The sequence below is a fragment of the Procambarus clarkii genome, chromosome 19 (assembly GCF_040958095.1).
Source record: "Procambarus clarkii isolate CNS0578487 chromosome 19, FALCON_Pclarkii_2.0, whole genome shotgun sequence".
NCBI lineage: Eukaryota > Metazoa > Arthropoda > Malacostraca > Decapoda > Cambaridae > Procambarus > Procambarus clarkii.
Genome location: NC_091168.1, coordinates 21200693 through 21218426, shown reverse-complemented (window position 1 = coordinate 21218426; position 17734 = coordinate 21200693). Strand labels below are relative to the sequence as shown.

The following is a 17734-nucleotide window of genomic DNA, read 5'->3' as shown; positions in this document are numbered from 1 at the left end:
AAGTGTTGATAAGTAATCCAAGTATTTCTTGTTTGTATGTACACAACACATCTTTCAAGTAAGAGATGGGCACACATCTTTCGAGTAAGAGATGGGCACACATCTTTCAAGTAAGAGATGCGTACACATCTTTCAAGTAGAGATGGGCACTCTTACTTCAAGTAAGAGATGGGCACACATCCTACAAGTAATAGATGGGCACAGATCCATCAAGTTAAGATGGGCACACAAGTAAGGAGGGAGCGGTATTGGTGTAAACGCTGTCCACACATATTGATCTCAGCATGTCTTAACGTACTCTCTCGTCAGTGCAATCCATTTTTACATGTACTCGGGTGCAAGTAAAGTGTTTAAATATTTTGAATCTACATTCTAGTTCAGTTAATGTGTCGAATCACAATACTATATCTCTTACGATATTTTTCATTACAAGCCATCTTTATGGCTGGAAAATAATCATTTCATTTCATCATATCTTGTGTTGGACTGTGAACCATTTTAGCGAGCTTCCAGCATTTGTGTTTATATGATAATGGATAACCACATCAAATTTAAACTTTAAATTGTGTGAACACTTTAGTCTATATTTTAACACATTTTCTGAAGCAAAATCTCAAAATACATTAAATCTTTGCCAAATGTGACTCTTATTTATTTTATAAGGTAGACTAAAATAGATAAATTATTTGACTAAATGAGGAAAATATTTTGTATAAAATGTTCATTGCATTTTGGAAGCTTTATAGGCACGCAGCAGCTGCCTCCGAGACTCACAACCAGGCTAGCTTCGTTCCAGCTTGTGAGAATACTTATGCTTGTAATATTCCATTAAAAATAAAATCCCCTTGAGCAATTATGATGCCAAACTGTAGATCAGCTGCATTTAGTAGTGTTGTGAAGAAGCAATGTGAGTGATGACATTAACTGAGAAAGCGATATTATATATAAACACTTATATAAGTGATAAAGATACTTTAGTGTAGCATGAAGTTTGAGTCAATGATCCATCATCCTTACACTAATCCCTACAACCCCAAAATAATCAGCATTGGTAAATACATTACTGCTTTACTGCACATGCATTATGAGATATTTGTAAATTTTGGAAAAGGTTTTTAAAATAGAATGCGATGAGGAAAGAAGTACCCCTTTCTGACCGGCATCTTGGTAGCTTCCCTGAGTTTTAGCACTGGACCCACCTTGGTCCTGAATAACTTTGAACCCTATGGAGACAAGTAACCTTATAAATTGCCTTATCCCTTAGTCCAGGGACAAGAAGCACGAACACACTGATACCATGTTACACACTGATAGCATGCCTCAAGCCACCACAGAGACACTGCTTGTAATGACACACAAGAACATTCCAAAGCCCTCGACACTTCCTTCAAGCAACCTCTGGTGTCTCTAAAATTACCAAGAGTTACTCTGAAACACTATCCAAGTATCCACTGCCAACAAAGGGCCACATCAAGGACATGATAAGAGGACCTTATACTACTTGGCCAATTTCAGAAATGCCTTTAAATACATTGAAAAATGTTATTGGTAATTCACGACGAATGTGTGTATGTGAAATGCTAGAATATGAAATAGTTGTATGGAACCAATATTCAAAAACATATAAATAAAAGATTTAAGTACAGCTCTGCAGCTAGTTGACTTTTAGGTCTAAAAAAGTAAGAGTTATGTGATGAGACTAGAGTCATTAAAAGCAGTTTGCCAATAATAGTAAATGAGGTTAAAAGGTGATGTAGATCATGTACAAAATTTTGATACATTTACAAAATTTATAAGAGGGAACATTTTGCAATTCTGCAACATGACGAAAGAGGTACGTAAATTATCTTTTGCAGGTAGAGTAGTAAACATATGTAATAAATGAGAGGTTTGTATTTGTCAAAATCATGTTAAGCTTCAAAATGTCTGACAGTTTGTGGGGACACCATGAGCATAGCTCCCATCCTGTAGCCACACTGGGCAATTACACACTGGTACATACTGTATGTTACACATTGGTATGCACTGTATGTTACACACACTGGTACATATTGTATGCACGTGGACACACAATATTTGTAAGCATGTGTGTGAGATTGTGGCTGACAATCTTCCGTGTGGTACCGCTGAAACCAAAGAAACTTTGGAAAATATTGTTCAGGTTCAACTTTGTATATAGGAAGAAATTTTGTCTCTTTATTTTTGCATATACAGTATAATGTGATTACTTATCAAGTAATATGAATTGTTTTATTATTATTGTTAGCTACTAAATAGTATATAGTACAGTATTCACTTTTTACTTAAAATGCACTCTGGTAGCAGTGTTCAATTGAACTCTGGCATTATTTCATTAGAAAAATTATTTTCTAATGTAGCATGTTGCACTGCAATTAAGTTTGTGCCTCACTTCACAAGAAGAGCTTGTCTTGTAATATTTGTCTCTGTAGCTCTAATAACCAGTACTGTACTGTATAACGTTTGTATATTTCTACTCATTATGTCAAATTACACATGGTACATTTCACCAAAGTCTTTAAAATGGTATTTAGCTGTGTTAAACATGCATGTACATAAAGATGGGGAAATAAATAATGTATAATTATGAATAGTAAACAGAGCCTGATAATTATGTGTAGCGTTGGTACTAGATGAGAAAATTTGGCATGTCGAGGGCAGATGTTCACAATGCTATCTGTTTCTCGTACACTTTTTCCCATTTAAGTTCTTCATTTATAATGTGAATTTTGAGTGTTTTAGGAATGCATTTCTAATTAGATACAAGTATCAGAATTATATGGCTTTCATAATCTTGTTAGCATCAAACACTGCTATTGAGTTCTAATTATACCTCACTTGTCTCACTTAAAAGTCATCAAATGTTGTAATCATAGAGGCCAATATGTGTGTTTGCTGTGAAGTGTATTTTGTTAAGTGGTATTTTGTGCAATGCTGTGTTAAGTCAAATAAAATGGATACTTTAAATAAATTTATAAAATGTACTGTTTGATAAATACAGTACTGTAGTTACAAGCAAACATAGCAAGAACCATCTTTAATATTTAAAAATTGGCATAAAGAAATTAAAAAGATTATATTTCTAGTAAGGATTTATAGTATTATAATAAAATTTAATTTCTATTTGAAAATACTGTCCGAGTAGTTCAGCACTAGGTCATAAGTGTTCCCCAAGACATAGGATATCATTATTTCCATAAAGAATAATTACTAAAGTTTTTTTTTGTGGTGGGGTGGGAGATGGTGATCTACAGTATACTGTATTACATTTCTATCAAGAAAAATACTTGCACTTTCCATATATAGTGTACCATGAAAAATCAAATACAGTTTAGTAAAAAACAAATTTTTGTTTTTGAATGTTATTTTTTTTCAAATTCTACATTCTATAATGTGAAAATGATCCAAGTAATTAATTCAAGCATAATGTGCACAAAGCATTTGTGGTTAGTCAAGTAAGGGAAACCAGGAATCATGACTTTCCACAAGAGATACTGTAGTTGGAAATTAGTGGAGAATAATTTAAAGCAAAAGTTTGACTTCCAGATAGGGTTTAGGGAGCTCTAGGATGCACATGGGTGTCATAATGGGGTAAGCAAGAGTCTTTGGGATTACCAAAGTCCTTGCTCTAAGCCAGTTACAATAAGCAGGAAGCAGAGCATACATTGTGAAGGATTAAGTTAACAATTAAATTAGTTAACCATGTCAAATTAAATCAGTTACCAAGAGGTAAGGAGGAAATCTTTGTGCATGACCATAGCAAGGTTGGCAAAGATTAATAAGTGCTCTCAATAGTATGTTGGACATATCACCTATAATGACACCCAGAAATTAGTTTCAAGAAGTGCCTTTCCTATTCTTTTTCACAAAAACCACATGGCCAGGCTGCATTGGTTGATAATTAGTAGTCAAATGTTCATATTGCTTAAAGTTTTTGTAGGGGAATTAAATTTAAAATGTTTTACAATGGAAGAGTCAGTGCAAATTTGAGGCCCCTCATCTATTTTTAATCCATTTTTTTAACAATAGTATTACCTAAGAATGGACATCAAGTACTGTATATTTGATAAATTTTTAAAACATGATACTTGAGACAAGTATATGGGTAAAGCAGTTATAGCGAGAATTTCAGTAGCAGTGTTCAATCTGCTCAACTATACTGTGCCTCATGGAATGATCATTTAAGTGATAATTAGTTTTCTTGACAAATATACTCATTCTGAATGTATATTAGTGCCTCAGTCTTTCTCTCATGATCTGATACTTGTGTAGTTTCAGGTAAAATATTTCATTCCAGTATAGTTAAGTAGTGTTTCCTTGCTTTTATGCTACAATGAAAACTAGTGTTTTATTATTGGTATAAACAGTGTATTTTGTCTATGGGAAGGTTTCTACAGTGATTTTGATACATCAAATATTATTTTAGCCTTTTGATTTATTAAACAAATTTAATGACTAATTCAAACTTGCATTTATTGCAGAATATTAGAAAAATCTCACTTCAATACACACAATGCAAAATATGTGCGACACAAATTAGGAGTCTGAAATAAACTGAAAATCAAGATTTAAACAAGAGCATTGACCTATTTTGGGATTTTTACCATGTTCCAATTGTGTTCATTATGTACAAGTTTTGATTTGCTGATTATGCTGCAGAAGGATGAGCTTACTAAAAATATTTGTTACTTTATGTGTTAAACATTATTTATTCACCATACACTGGAAATTAAAATTATAGATTAAAAACTATATATAAATGAATTTATCCAAGGGTCACCATCTCTAGTGGCTTCAATGGGTAAAGGAAGCTAGCAAAGTGTCAAAGCTTCTCCCATGGTTCCTGAGGATTACTTCCAGTTAAGGAAATTAGTATGAATATTGTACTGTATATAAATTACAGGTAAAGAGTGAAGTAGTGTTGTATTCTCTGCCTGAGCACTCTAGGGTATTGTACTTGGCATTAAATAGGTTTTAACTTACTGTAGTTTGGTTATACTTTGTTTCTTTTAGTGTGATTATGTAAGACTTAGTTATTGATGTTTAGTGTATGAAGATAAATGTTATAAGTGGCAGGTGGTCATCCTAAACCCTTCGAACCTCTGAGTGGGTTTAACATGAAGCAGAATTTAAAAGTTAACAAAAATATTGAGAACTGAATGTTAGCAAGAAATTTGTGATGGGAACAGTAGGTATGGGGTTGTAAAGTTGTTACTTTGAATAGTTGCTGGTACTAGTTCATCTTTTCCAAACTTAAATATTTAGTAATATTGGAGTGGTATGGCAACATTTTTACCTAGTCAGACTTCCACCTGTTCATGAAGTGATATCATTGTACAGTACTGTATTTGCATGGTTTGTAGTTTCTCATATAACCTCAACCTTAATAATAAATAAATAAATAAATTATATATATTATATATATATATATATATATATTATATATTATATATATATAATATATATATATATATATATATATATATATATATATAATTTATTTATTTATTTATAATTAATATTATCACTTCTTGGGACCTTTGAATTTACTGTTTCAATTACTTTGCCAACTAGTTTTCAAAGTATAATCCTGTAATTGGATTTACAACCTTTCTTCTTTACAAAATAATATGTAAACTTCCTAATGCATTTAAACTTCTGAAAGACTAAAGTATACATAGATTATTATTTAGTTTGTCGAATCATAGTGATTAACATTTAATAAAGAAATGCGTTATTTTTCCTATGAGATATGTGGACAAGACGTTCAATACTGTATATGCACGTACAGTACAGTACTTTGTCTAAATAATTTTGAGTTTAAATTTATTTTTCTATGCTATTTATGTGAACACAAAGGAAAACAATCATGTCACTATATATAGAAATATAGAATTACAAATTTGTGTTTAGATTGATAAACAGGAGTCTCGTTCTCCTTGGTTTGGTGATTAGTGACAACCTGCATGTCCATACAGATTGGCAGCACATGTCAGTTCTTGGTGTTCTTACTTCTAATTTACACATGTTTGAAGACGTAATCATCATTACCGCCCTTTACTCTTCTTGCTAACTGAGCAAATATTCAGTCCTATCTGGGAGATACATGAGGAATCTGTTACGAATGCTCCATTTCTTTACTAGTATTTTCAGAATTAAATCTGTAACATACCTCACTTGGTTTAATGAGGAGGGAACATTAAAAGCACAAGAGACCATACTTAGGAAGAAGTTAATGGACTAAATTTTAATATGTAACAATTACAGACTCATGTTGAATGATATCTCACAGATCCATAGTTTCTCATATTCAAAGTTTGTGGCAGTAATTATTACTAATGTGCTTGTATAGTTCTCTGCATGTTTATGTGATGTATGGCTGCAGTCAAGAATCCAAGCTTGTGTGTAATTCATTTATTTTTCCATCACACTCAGTCTAGACCAATAAAATGGGAAGAATTAAGGTTTTACATCAGCCCTATTTAACTTGTTTGCATCTTAATACAAAGCAAAATGAGAGTACTGTACATTGACTGTAACATGTTTTGTGGATCACAGTATGTGTACTTTGCATAGTAACTGTAGTTATATTTCTTGTGACATTTAATATGAGAAATATAAAATATAAATGACTGGAGTTCTGTATTCTCTCTACATTTTGGAAGTTTGTACTGTATCATACAACTGGTATATACAGTACAGGAACACTCAATATTAACATTATTTATTAATAAGTAGCCCTAAAATCTGTAATCAGCATGCATCCCCTGTGATAAAGGTGAGAAGAGATTAGTCCATTAGGTGATGTAAATATTATTAATAAAGGTTAATAACTTTAATGACAGGATCTATACCACTTAATAATATTGAAGGAAATTACATCTTGTTTTATCTCAAAATCTTCAGTATTGAAGACATACAACTTCAGTGTAATCTATACTATAATTTTATATTGTAGTTATTATGTATAACTCAAATTCTGCTACAATGTACCTTATATTACATTTTTCAGTTAGCTTAAGGGCCTGCCCAAACCCTATGCATGTTAGTGGCTTTGCAAAAATGCAACACTCAAATACCAATGTTATGTACTCTCAATCCATAGTACCTTCTTGTATATAAATAAATATTCTATAATCTAGAGGTGAATGAGGAAAATGAAGCAGTTGAAAAACTTTCAGGAGAGGACACTATGGGGGACTTGGAAAATTCTTTAATTTAATGAATTTGGCTGGAAAGACTTTTTGTTAGGCAAGAAAGTAAATGCTTTGTATGCCAAGTTCTGTGAAATATATGAAGGCTCAAAAAACGTCAAAAAATGTTTATCAAAACAGATGCAGAACTAGAAAACAGGACAGGTTCAATAAATTGCAAGAGTGCCAGAAACTAGACAAAAAATGGAATCAGTATAGCAAGAGGTCAAACCCTCAAACATAACAGCAATACAAAGAAGCCTGAAACAACTACATAGCAGTGAGAAGAGGCAGAAAGACAGTTTGAGAATGGGATAGTGGACAAATGTAAAACCAAACCAAACCAGGTCTATTCTGTAAATTCATTAAATGCAAAATGCAGCTAAAGGACAAAACTCAGATGGGGAACAGATTCAGAGAACAAAAAGGAAATGTGTAAAACACTAAATGAGCAGTTCCAGAGTATTTGTACAAAATGAAGTTTTCAGAAAACCAGACAGTGCCAGGGAACACTATAGAATACAAGTGTGTAAAGACGAAGTGGAAAATTTCTCAAGGAGTTAGGAAGAAATAAAACAGTTGGACCAGATGGAGTTTCACCTTAGGTTCTGAAAGAATGTACACCTGAGCTGAGCATTCCACTTCAATTAATATTTCAGATATCTTTGTGTACAGGAATCTTAGCAGAGTTTAACTGAATTTACCTGAGGGCCACTAACACACTAGTGGTCTTGACAAGAACAGAAAGCCAGCATTTATCAAAAGTCCCCCATTTCTCCTGATTTTTTAAGGCTGGATTTTAAAATTCAAAAGTGTTTTGGCATTTGCAGCTTCTGCGGGTATGAGTTCCGTAGGTTTTTTTTCACCAACCCTGTGGGTGAAAAAGTATCTCCTGTTTAGTCCTACACTGTGGCTTGAACAAGGAGCAATGGATTCAAGCTCATGTTCCATCTCGCCTTTTGAAGAAGTGGTCTTAATCAATATCCTCAAAGTTGTTCAATATTTTTAAAAGTTTCAATGAGATCTGCCCTGTCATGTCTGGTTTGCAGTGTTGTTAGCCCTGTGGCCCTCAACTGTTCCTGGTATGAGAGTCGACTTAGTTCTGGAATGATTTTTGTTGCCCAATGTAGGACTTTCTGCAAAGCAGATGCATCTTTTTGAAAAGTAGATCTTCATGCTTGGATACAATAATCCAAGTGGGACACAAAAGATATTTATACAGTTGAATAACTACCATCTTTTCCCTGAAATCAAAGTTACATCAGACTATTCCTAGGATTTTTCTTTACTGCCATTTTCATGTGTTGTGAAACACTTAGTGGTTATCTTGAGATGATTTCCGGTCCTCGACCAGGCCTCCTTTTTGTGACCCCCAGGAAGCAGCCCGTAGCAGCTGTCTAACTCCCAGGTATCTATTTACTGCTAGGTGAACAGGGGCATCAGTGGAAAAAACTCTGCCCATTTGTTTCCGCCTCCACTGGGGTATCAAACCCGGAACCTTAGGATTACAAATCCCAAGAGCTGTCCACTCAGCTGTCAGGCCCCTACTGACTGATGGATTCTGACTTAAGGTCCTTCTCTTCATCAATCTGCAGCAAGGTACTGCTGGTAATTTGGTAGTTGTGATGTGGGTTGCTATGCCCCACATGCAAGGTATTTTTCAATATTAAAAATCATTTGCTTGTCTTCTGACCATTTGCGGAGTTTATGTAGATCTCTTAGTAAGGCTTCAATATAATCTTAATTTTCCACTCTACCAGTTCTTAATGTCATCTGCAAATTTGATGATGTGGTTTGTAATATTCTCATCTATGGCATTGATGTAATGACAAAAAGGGTTGGCCCCAAAATGGACCCTTGTGGTACCGCACACCATATTTCTCCAGTCAGATTAGTTCCCATTTAGCACGACTGTTTTAATCATTGTTTTATCGATTCTAGTATTCTTCCATTTATTCCATGTGCCTGTAATTTCCTTGCTAGTCGGTACCTTATCAAAAGCTTTAGCAAAACCCATGTATCTTTATCTAAGGGCCACCAACACACTAGTGGCCTTGATGAGGACAGAAAGTCAGCGGTTAGTCAAAAGTCCCCCTCCATTTGTCCTAATGATTTTTTCAAGCTAGATTTTATAGTTCAGAGTTTTGGCATTTATGGCTTCAGTGGTTCCATGGGTTTATAACCTTATGGGTGAAAAAGCATCTCATGTCCTATACTGTGGCTTGTTGAGCTTGACACTTGCTCCATGTCCTTGTTACAGTACATCTGACCTCTTAAGAAGTTGTCCGGATCAACATCCTCCAAATTTTCAGTATTTTGAATGTTTTGATGAAATCAGTTCTATCATGTCTGGTTTGCAGTGTTATTTGCCCTGTGACTCAACCTGTCCTGGTATGAGTTGACTTTGGTTCTGAAATTATTTTTGTTGCCCGTGTTGAACTGTCTCCAATGAAGCCATGTCTTTCTGAAGATGGTCTCCATGCCTGGATGCAATAATCCAGGTGATTTATACCTGGATTATAACCAGAGAAGATTTATACAATTGAATAACTACCTTCTTTTCCTTAGAAGTAAAGGGACGTTTGATTATTCCTAGGGTTTGGTTAGTTTTTTTTTTTTTTTTTTACTACCGCTCCCACTTTTTGTGCAATCTTCGATGAATGATAGATTCTGACTCCAAGGTCAATTTCTTCTTCAATCTGCTGCAAGGTAATGCTGCTAATTTGGTAGGTATGAAGTGGATTATGCCCCACATGCACTTTCATTTATCGATACAGTATTAAAAAGCATTTGCAAGCCTTCTGACCATTTATGGAGTTCATGTAGATCTCTTCATTTTTACTTCCCACTTTACCATAAATCTTTTGTCATTTGCAAATTTGAAATGATGTGGTTTGTAATATTCTCATCTATGTCACTGACGGATATAACTACCTTGTGCTACCCACTCCCCTAATATTAGTACTTAAGATGTGCACTTCACCAGTGTAATAATTTCCATCAATTTAACAAGAGGGTCAATCATCGGCCACAATTAAAGGAGAGGGCACCCGCCAAGATGGGCTCTCCCCCCCACCCACCCAGGGGTGCATTGTGGGTATACGCCCTGCAATCGCCACCTTAAGAACCATCAGTCCATTGAGATCGGGTTCAGCAACGAAGGCAAAGATTGACAATAAAAGCATCCCATCGCTCGAAACACATCAGTACCACAGTTTTACAGATGATAGAGTGTACCTCCCCAAACACCCAGGAATCAAAACAGAAGATGCCTTAAAGAATAATCAAGAATGGCCAAAAAGTCATTGGGAAATGACAATAAGGGGGGGGGGGGGGGGAATGAAACGTAAGGAAAAGGCTTCCAACATAATTTGTGAAGATAGGAGCAGGAGCATAAAGCTCTAAAAAGGACACATGATTGTCCCATGGAACATCACAACCTGGCAGGTACCGAGCAAGCCCCATCAAGATGACAACAGATGGAAAGGGGGGGGGGAGGCCCTGCCAAAAATGTCTTAATTGGGACCCGTAGCTCCTAAGCCCGGCCCTGCATACCAAGATCATCACAGCTGGAGTATGTGGCAGGGTTCTCTAATGGATAAGGGAGTACCTAAAGCATAGAATTACTGTCAGGGGCAAGACCTTAGACTGTGTGATGTCACCAGCAGAGTCCCACAGGGTTCTGTACTTGGACCAATGCTGTTTCTGATAAACGTGAATGATCTTCCAAAGGTAGACTCATTTCTCTTTGTTTGCTGATGATGCAGGAATTATGAGAAGATAGAGGAAGACAGCAAGAGGCGATAGGATGACTTGGACACCGAAGGAATGGTACGACAAATGGCTACTAGAGTTTAATTCGAGCAAGTGCAAAGTGATGATAGGCATAGGGAGCAGGAGGCCAAAACCACAAGGTACCAGCTGGGAGAGGAAATCCTTCGGGAGTCAGGACAAGAGAAAGATCTGGGGATTGATATCACACCAGACCTGTCCCCTGAAGCCCACATCAAAAGGATAACATCAGTGGCATATGAAAGGCTGGCGAACATAAAAACTGCCTTCAGAAACTTATGTAAGGAATCATTCAGAACCTTGCATGCCCCATGTCAGACAAATACAGGAATATGCAGCTCCAGCATGGAGTCCACATCTAGTTAAATACAAAACGAAGTTAGAAAAGATTCAGAGGTATGCCACCAGCCTAGTCCCCGAGCTGAGAGGAAAGATTACTGTAACTCATGACACTGGAAAACAGAAGTTAGGGTGGAAACATGATCACTACCTACAAAATTCTCAGGAATTGACTAGATAGATAATTTAACACAGGTGGTATGCGAATAAGGGGACACTGGTGGAAACCACGTACCCAAATGAGCCACAGGGACTTTAGAAAGAACTTTCAGTGTCAGTAGTTAACAGATGAAATGCATTAGGCAGTGATGTGGGAGGCAGACTCCACAGTTTGAAATGTAGATTTGACAGCCCAGTAAGCACAGGAATCTGTACACCAGTTGATTTGGCAGTTGAGAGCCAGAGCTCAACCCCCAGCAAGCACAACTAAGCGAGTACAGCTCACCACTGTACTAAGCTTGTCAGCACATTTACATCCCCACGGTTACACAAAATCCAAGTTCAAGAGAGGACACTATTGGGAACTTTGAAAGTTTTTTTAATGAATTTGATTGGAAAGACCTGCTGTTAGGCAAGGAAGTAAATGAGATGCATGTGAAGTTTTGTGAAATTTATGAGAAAGACAAACAAATTTATACCAAACCAGAAATGCAGAACAAGGAAACAGGACTTGTTCAGCAGAAATTGAGAGGCCCAGAGACCAAAAGACACAAAAATGGAATCAATATAGGAAGAGGCAAAACCCTCCATCCTGTGACAAGGAAGCTGAAACAACTATATAATCAGTGTAAATTTTTTTTTTATTTTTTTTTTCAAATTACAGAATTTTGATTATAGCTGTATTTCAGGCCTGGAACAATTGTGTTTAACCACTAAATTAAAAAATTCTGAAAATGGTTGGCATTTAAATTTTTTTGTACTATACAGTACTCATATTTCTTGGTATCTTTATCAAACTAAATAATAATTTGAATGTTTTATTTAATACTTTATCATGAAAATGCTGAATTCAGCTCAGTTAACTTAGCATAACAAAACAGAATTATACTCAAAAGCATTCAATTATATGCTTTTCACAATATTTACTTCTAAATACAAAAAAAAAAAAAAAATAGAATATAAACTTGATCACAGCCAAATGAGAAAATTACTCTAAACCATATTTGCTAATGAGTTCATCAGCCTTGGCAATATATGCTTCCATTGCAGCCTCCTTACTCATGCCTTTTTTGGAGTTCCAAGCATCCCACTTAGCCTTGCCTTTGAAGTCAAGCATGCCAGGTCTCTCTGCAAAAAAAGATTTTAGGTATTAAGGCATAACCTTATGTAGTACTGGCCCTTGCCTTTCTCCAAAGTTTACTCAAGACAGGTTTTAGTTTTCTCCTTTTGGCAAGGAATTCCTAGTGCCTTCCAGATCGGTTAGATTATTACTGCATGTGGCTTACACGTTTAGATCATCATTACATGCTAATTAAGCTGGTAAGAACTATTAATTGGAAATGAACTGTATAATTGTTGATATTTATCTTATTTACCCGAGGGCCACTAACCCTAGTGGCCTCGAGGTGGACAGAAGAGATTAAGCGGCAATAATCAGCGGCTTGTCGAAGGTCAAAAAATGCCATACAATATTTGTTTTACCATATCAGAATACATTTTAATAATATTACAGGAAGAAAAGAATGGGTGTCCTCAAGCTTCTTAAACTTTGCCCCGTGGAGTGGGAAGTAGTCGTGGTTTCCCTTTGTGGGGGACAAAGCCAGATCCCCCCCCCTCCCTAGGTCAACTACTGACCTCTTCCACGAAGCAACCCAAAACAGTTGCTTAACTCCCAAATACTTAAGTACTTACTGCTAGGTGAATTGAGGTGTGCCCAAATGTCTGTCCTGCCACAGGAACTTAACCCGGGATCTTTCAGTGGGGAAACCTACTTTGTTACAGGCCCCACATTGATGTATTTATACCTATCTAATTGATGAACTTATCATCCTTTTCCACATAGAAAAATTCTACTTCTAATTTACATTGATAAAAGTCACAAAAAATAATTATTAATATAAAGCATACCTGTGTCAATATCACCTACTGTTGACTGCTTGTAAAAGCCGTACAACTCTTTCAGTTCGTCATCATTCGGTTGAGTCTTGAGCTTCTTCACCTTATCAGCAGCTTCCTTGAAATTCTGCAAAATATATGCCCACAACTTTCATATACTGTACTTAAAAATTAAGTGTCTGGGAATATTGGTATAAGAAGCTTGTGTATTGACACATTCCTTTGTCGTCATGACCGGCCCCGTGTGTCAGCCGCTGACACCACCTGTGTCGCCTGACACCCCCTCTGCTGGTGTCAGCCACACCTCAACAAGAGCCGGGGCACAGTACCTCCTCGAGAGTCATGATGGCTGCTGTAGAGGTAGTCACAGTAGAGGAGGAGGAGGAGGAGCGCAGCACCGTCCACCGTCACTGTCAGCTGCCGTCTGCTGGCTCCCCCTCACCAGCCCTCCTCTCAAGCCTCATCAACTTGTTAACAACGCCTCTAATACAACTCATCCACCTGCAATATCATCACCTCAATACTCCTCTTAACCCAAAACCCTCATCAGTGCACTAAAAAGTGCTAAACATCATAGACACTCTGTATAAATAACAGTAACAATTAAATATCTAAGAGGTGTCTGGCATGCAGGGCAAAATGCCGGCTCATAACTGCCTTATATAGAATACCAAGGTTTATGCTCGTGTATTATTTTATTTTTAAACATATAAACATGATGATTTAGCGATTTATATTTATATCTTCATACCTAATGCTACAATCACAAGGTTTTTTTGTAGGGTCATAAGAATTAAGTTATTTACAACGACGAATTGTCAAATGTCTGAACACGTTCTATATGGCAGCGTCTGGCAGTGCTGGTTATTGTTATGAAAAGCTGGAAACGGCCTTTGTTAATATTTTTTCTGTCTTTTACTTGCTTGTATGCTTGCTTACCCGTCTGACTGCCTGGCAACCTATATCTGCTTGCCTCACTGCCTACCTCTCTCTCTCTCTCTCTGCTTGCTTCCCTGTATGTTTGTCTATTAACATGCTTACCTGCCTGGCTGCTTATCTGACCGTGCTCACCTATTTGGGCTTGAGCTTTGGCTCTTTGGTCCCAGAGACCGTATGGCTATCTGTCTGCTTGCTTGCCTGTCTACCTGCTTGCTTGCCTGTCTATCTGTATGCTTGCTTGTCTATCTACCTGCCAGCTTGCCATCCTACCAAATACGCAAGTTGCCTTTCTGTATGTTTGCCTGTCTGTATCTGATTGAGTTGTCTTATCTATCGTTTGTTCCTAATAACTGTTACCAAGACCACCACCACACCACACTATGCCATACCACCACACTATGGCACACCACCACACCACGCTATGCCATACCACTACACCATGCCACACCACACTATGCTACACCACCACACTATGGCACACCACCACACCATACCACACCACCACACTATGCCATACCACCACACCACACTATGCTACACCACCACACTATGGCACACCACCACACTATGCCATACCACCACACCATCATTCACCACCACACCATACCACACCACCACACTATGCCATACCACCACACCATCATTCACCACCACACCATACCACACCACCACACTATGCCATACCACCACACCATCATTCACCACCACACCATACCACACCACCACACTATGCCATACCACACCACCACACTATGCCATACCACCACACCATCATTCACCACCACACCATACCACACCACCACACTATGCCATACCACCACCACACCATACCACACTATGCCATACCACCACCACACCATACCACACTATGCCACATCACCACACCATGCCAATCACCACCACATCACCACACCATGCCACACCACTACATCATGCTTCACCATCCTTCATTTAAGTCTTACTTATTTACTTTAAAGCTCACTTAACCTTATTAACAAATAAATTCTCATGCTGTTTCGCTCGACACTTACAAAAAGTGGTTATTGAAGTGCACCAGCTCCTGGTGCTACTTTCTCTAGGCGCGGAGGCCTCGCCTTCAGAGGGACATATCTGATATGGAGACAGCACAACGCAGAGCGACACATTATTCCAGAACTAAGTCAGCTCTAAGAGGAACGGTTGAGGGCCACACATCTATGGATCATCAATAAAATCAGCAGACTTCTAGATGTTACTACTGCTCGGCTTAGACTCGGTTACAAGTATCTCTGGGAATTTTCACTATCTGCTGATGTAGGCCTGACCAAATGTAAACTGTGTCAACATAAACATTGTCTGACGTACATCACAAAGTAACAATTGAACCCACTGATGTATGTCTCCAGGAGTGCAGGATTCCCACAAGAGCCGCACTCCAGAATTTACCCACATTTTAGTTACCCGAGATATACATCAGTGGGTTCAGTTATTACTTTGTAACATTCTAGCTTCTTCATTTACAGATTTGATTCCAAGATATTTGTGCACATTTAGGCCAGTTAATTGGTGTGGAAAAGTTCGTTTACAAGGATTCAGGGTCACTATAGGTTTCATCTGACAGGCAAAGGTTCTCGTTGTTAGTGGTGACAGGTGGACGGGGGAGGTGAGGAGGGCTTCGCGGGTACTGTTGACACCAGCAACTCGTCCTCATAATTAACGTCGCCTTTTGACGTATACTCTACCTAAGGCGAAAATCGTCGTGCTAGAAAAGGGTAGCGGCTCCCGAAATTGACGTACGGTCCCGTTTTTTGTTTTGGGTCCTGTGGTTGGTTAGGATAAGAGGCACTTAAGTACGACAGTTTCTTGACGTTGGGAAACCTTATTCCTTAAAAGGATGGGCTGTGAGAGCCGCGTTTAACCATCTCCCAAATCTTGCCCGCCGAAGCTGTAAATACCAAGATATTTTTCAGTTTAAAATTCACCTGGAAAAAATCATCAGGAATAAACCGGGGGGTGGGGTAGAAATAGCCTAAGCTACTCTATCCCTTTGAGATGTATTTCTTGCTTATCTCAATAAACATACTTGAACTTGAAGAGGGCTTTGACATGGCGACGGCTTCCTTTCTCCATGGATGCCATTAGAGATGGTGGTTCTCAGATAAATTCTGGTAATACAGCCCCGATGGTTTAGAGCTGGAATGTGCATCTCAAACAAACAACAGATCTAATTAAGACATCTTCAAAGTAAGAGTTGCCGGCAGTGGTAATATCGGATCCATATGCACGCAATGAGTCACAATATCGTGGCTGAAGATATGATAACCAAACCACACATCAGAAGATGAAGAAACGACGACGTTTCGGTCGATCATTATCAAGTCGTATGTGATATTTATAATGATCCAGTACGGACAGAAACGTTGTCGTTTCTTCATTTTCTGATGAGTGGTTTGGCCATCGTATCCATAAATCACTCGACGTAGGATCTTCTTGTTACATTAACAAGCATAGGTATACACAGTAACGTGCTGCCACCCTATTCTATATGAAGAATTACATAGACCAAAAATTAGCTGTAAGTTCATCTAATATCCCCATCTCGCAGGATGGTTAGTCATACATGGAATCAGGAGAGAATATGAAATGCGAGGCTGATCTATTAGCCTGCATTAGCAAACTCTGGGTACAGACCAAGAATATCCTCTAATATTCATGAGTGTATGAGGTAGTTACAGAGCTCAGAGTACCTCATAAACTTGGTCTGAAATATTTGATAACATGGCAATCACAGATATAGTGCTGGAGTGTATACCCCAGCTCTTGTTCACATAGTTTACAACTGAAATGTTCACTATTGGTTGATTCATTACCTGCAGTCACCTGCCATAGATATCGATATCCCAGCTTAATTCTGGCAATTACCATGTTTGGTGCTGCCCGTACATATAGTTCTGGGTTTTGAACATATCATAACTCTTTACTCGTATTTTCTGGCCTTTGAGGGTTGGTGACTGCTCTTCTGCCATCCCTAATTTCCTGAGCTGGTGTGGTCTTTGTGAGAGACTGGAATGGGAGTGGGTTGGACAAGGCCAGCCCCAAGACTGTTACATACATATTTAGAACAGCTGACATTAGACAAGTGAAATGTAAGGTCATCCGCCGCTACCAACACTGCCTGGCATAGAGGAGAGTTCCATCAATGTTTATTAAAAAAATTTGCCTTCCTGGCTTGATGCCTTCTTTTGATAATTACTTATTCAAAAAATGTGTGTACAAAGAACTTAAGAGTAATGCAAAATTGTAGGGACAGGCGTTACACATACTAATGAAGCCACTTATGCAAAGAGTTTCCTGCAAAACAACATAAATAGACAAAGTTAACTAAAAGTGTGGGGGGGGGGGTGTAAAACACTTAATAC

General features: G+C 37.7%; 1 protein-coding gene across 1 annotated transcript; it reads right to left on the bottom strand.

The window, feature by feature from the left end:
* Positions 1-12121: 12121 nt before the first annotated feature.
* LOC138366218 (acyl-CoA-binding protein homolog) lies at positions 12122-13885 on the bottom strand. Its single transcript, XM_069327094.1, has 3 exons — positions 13727-13885; positions 13410-13524; positions 12122-12629 (listed from the first exon to the last, which is right to left on the bottom strand). Exons 1-3 carry the CDS (start codon positions 13739-13741, stop codon positions 12490-12492), a joined length of 270 nt encoding a protein of 89 aa, XP_069183195.1. The 5' UTR covers positions 13742-13885; the 3' UTR covers positions 12122-12489.
* Positions 13886-17734: the final 3849 nt, after the last annotated feature.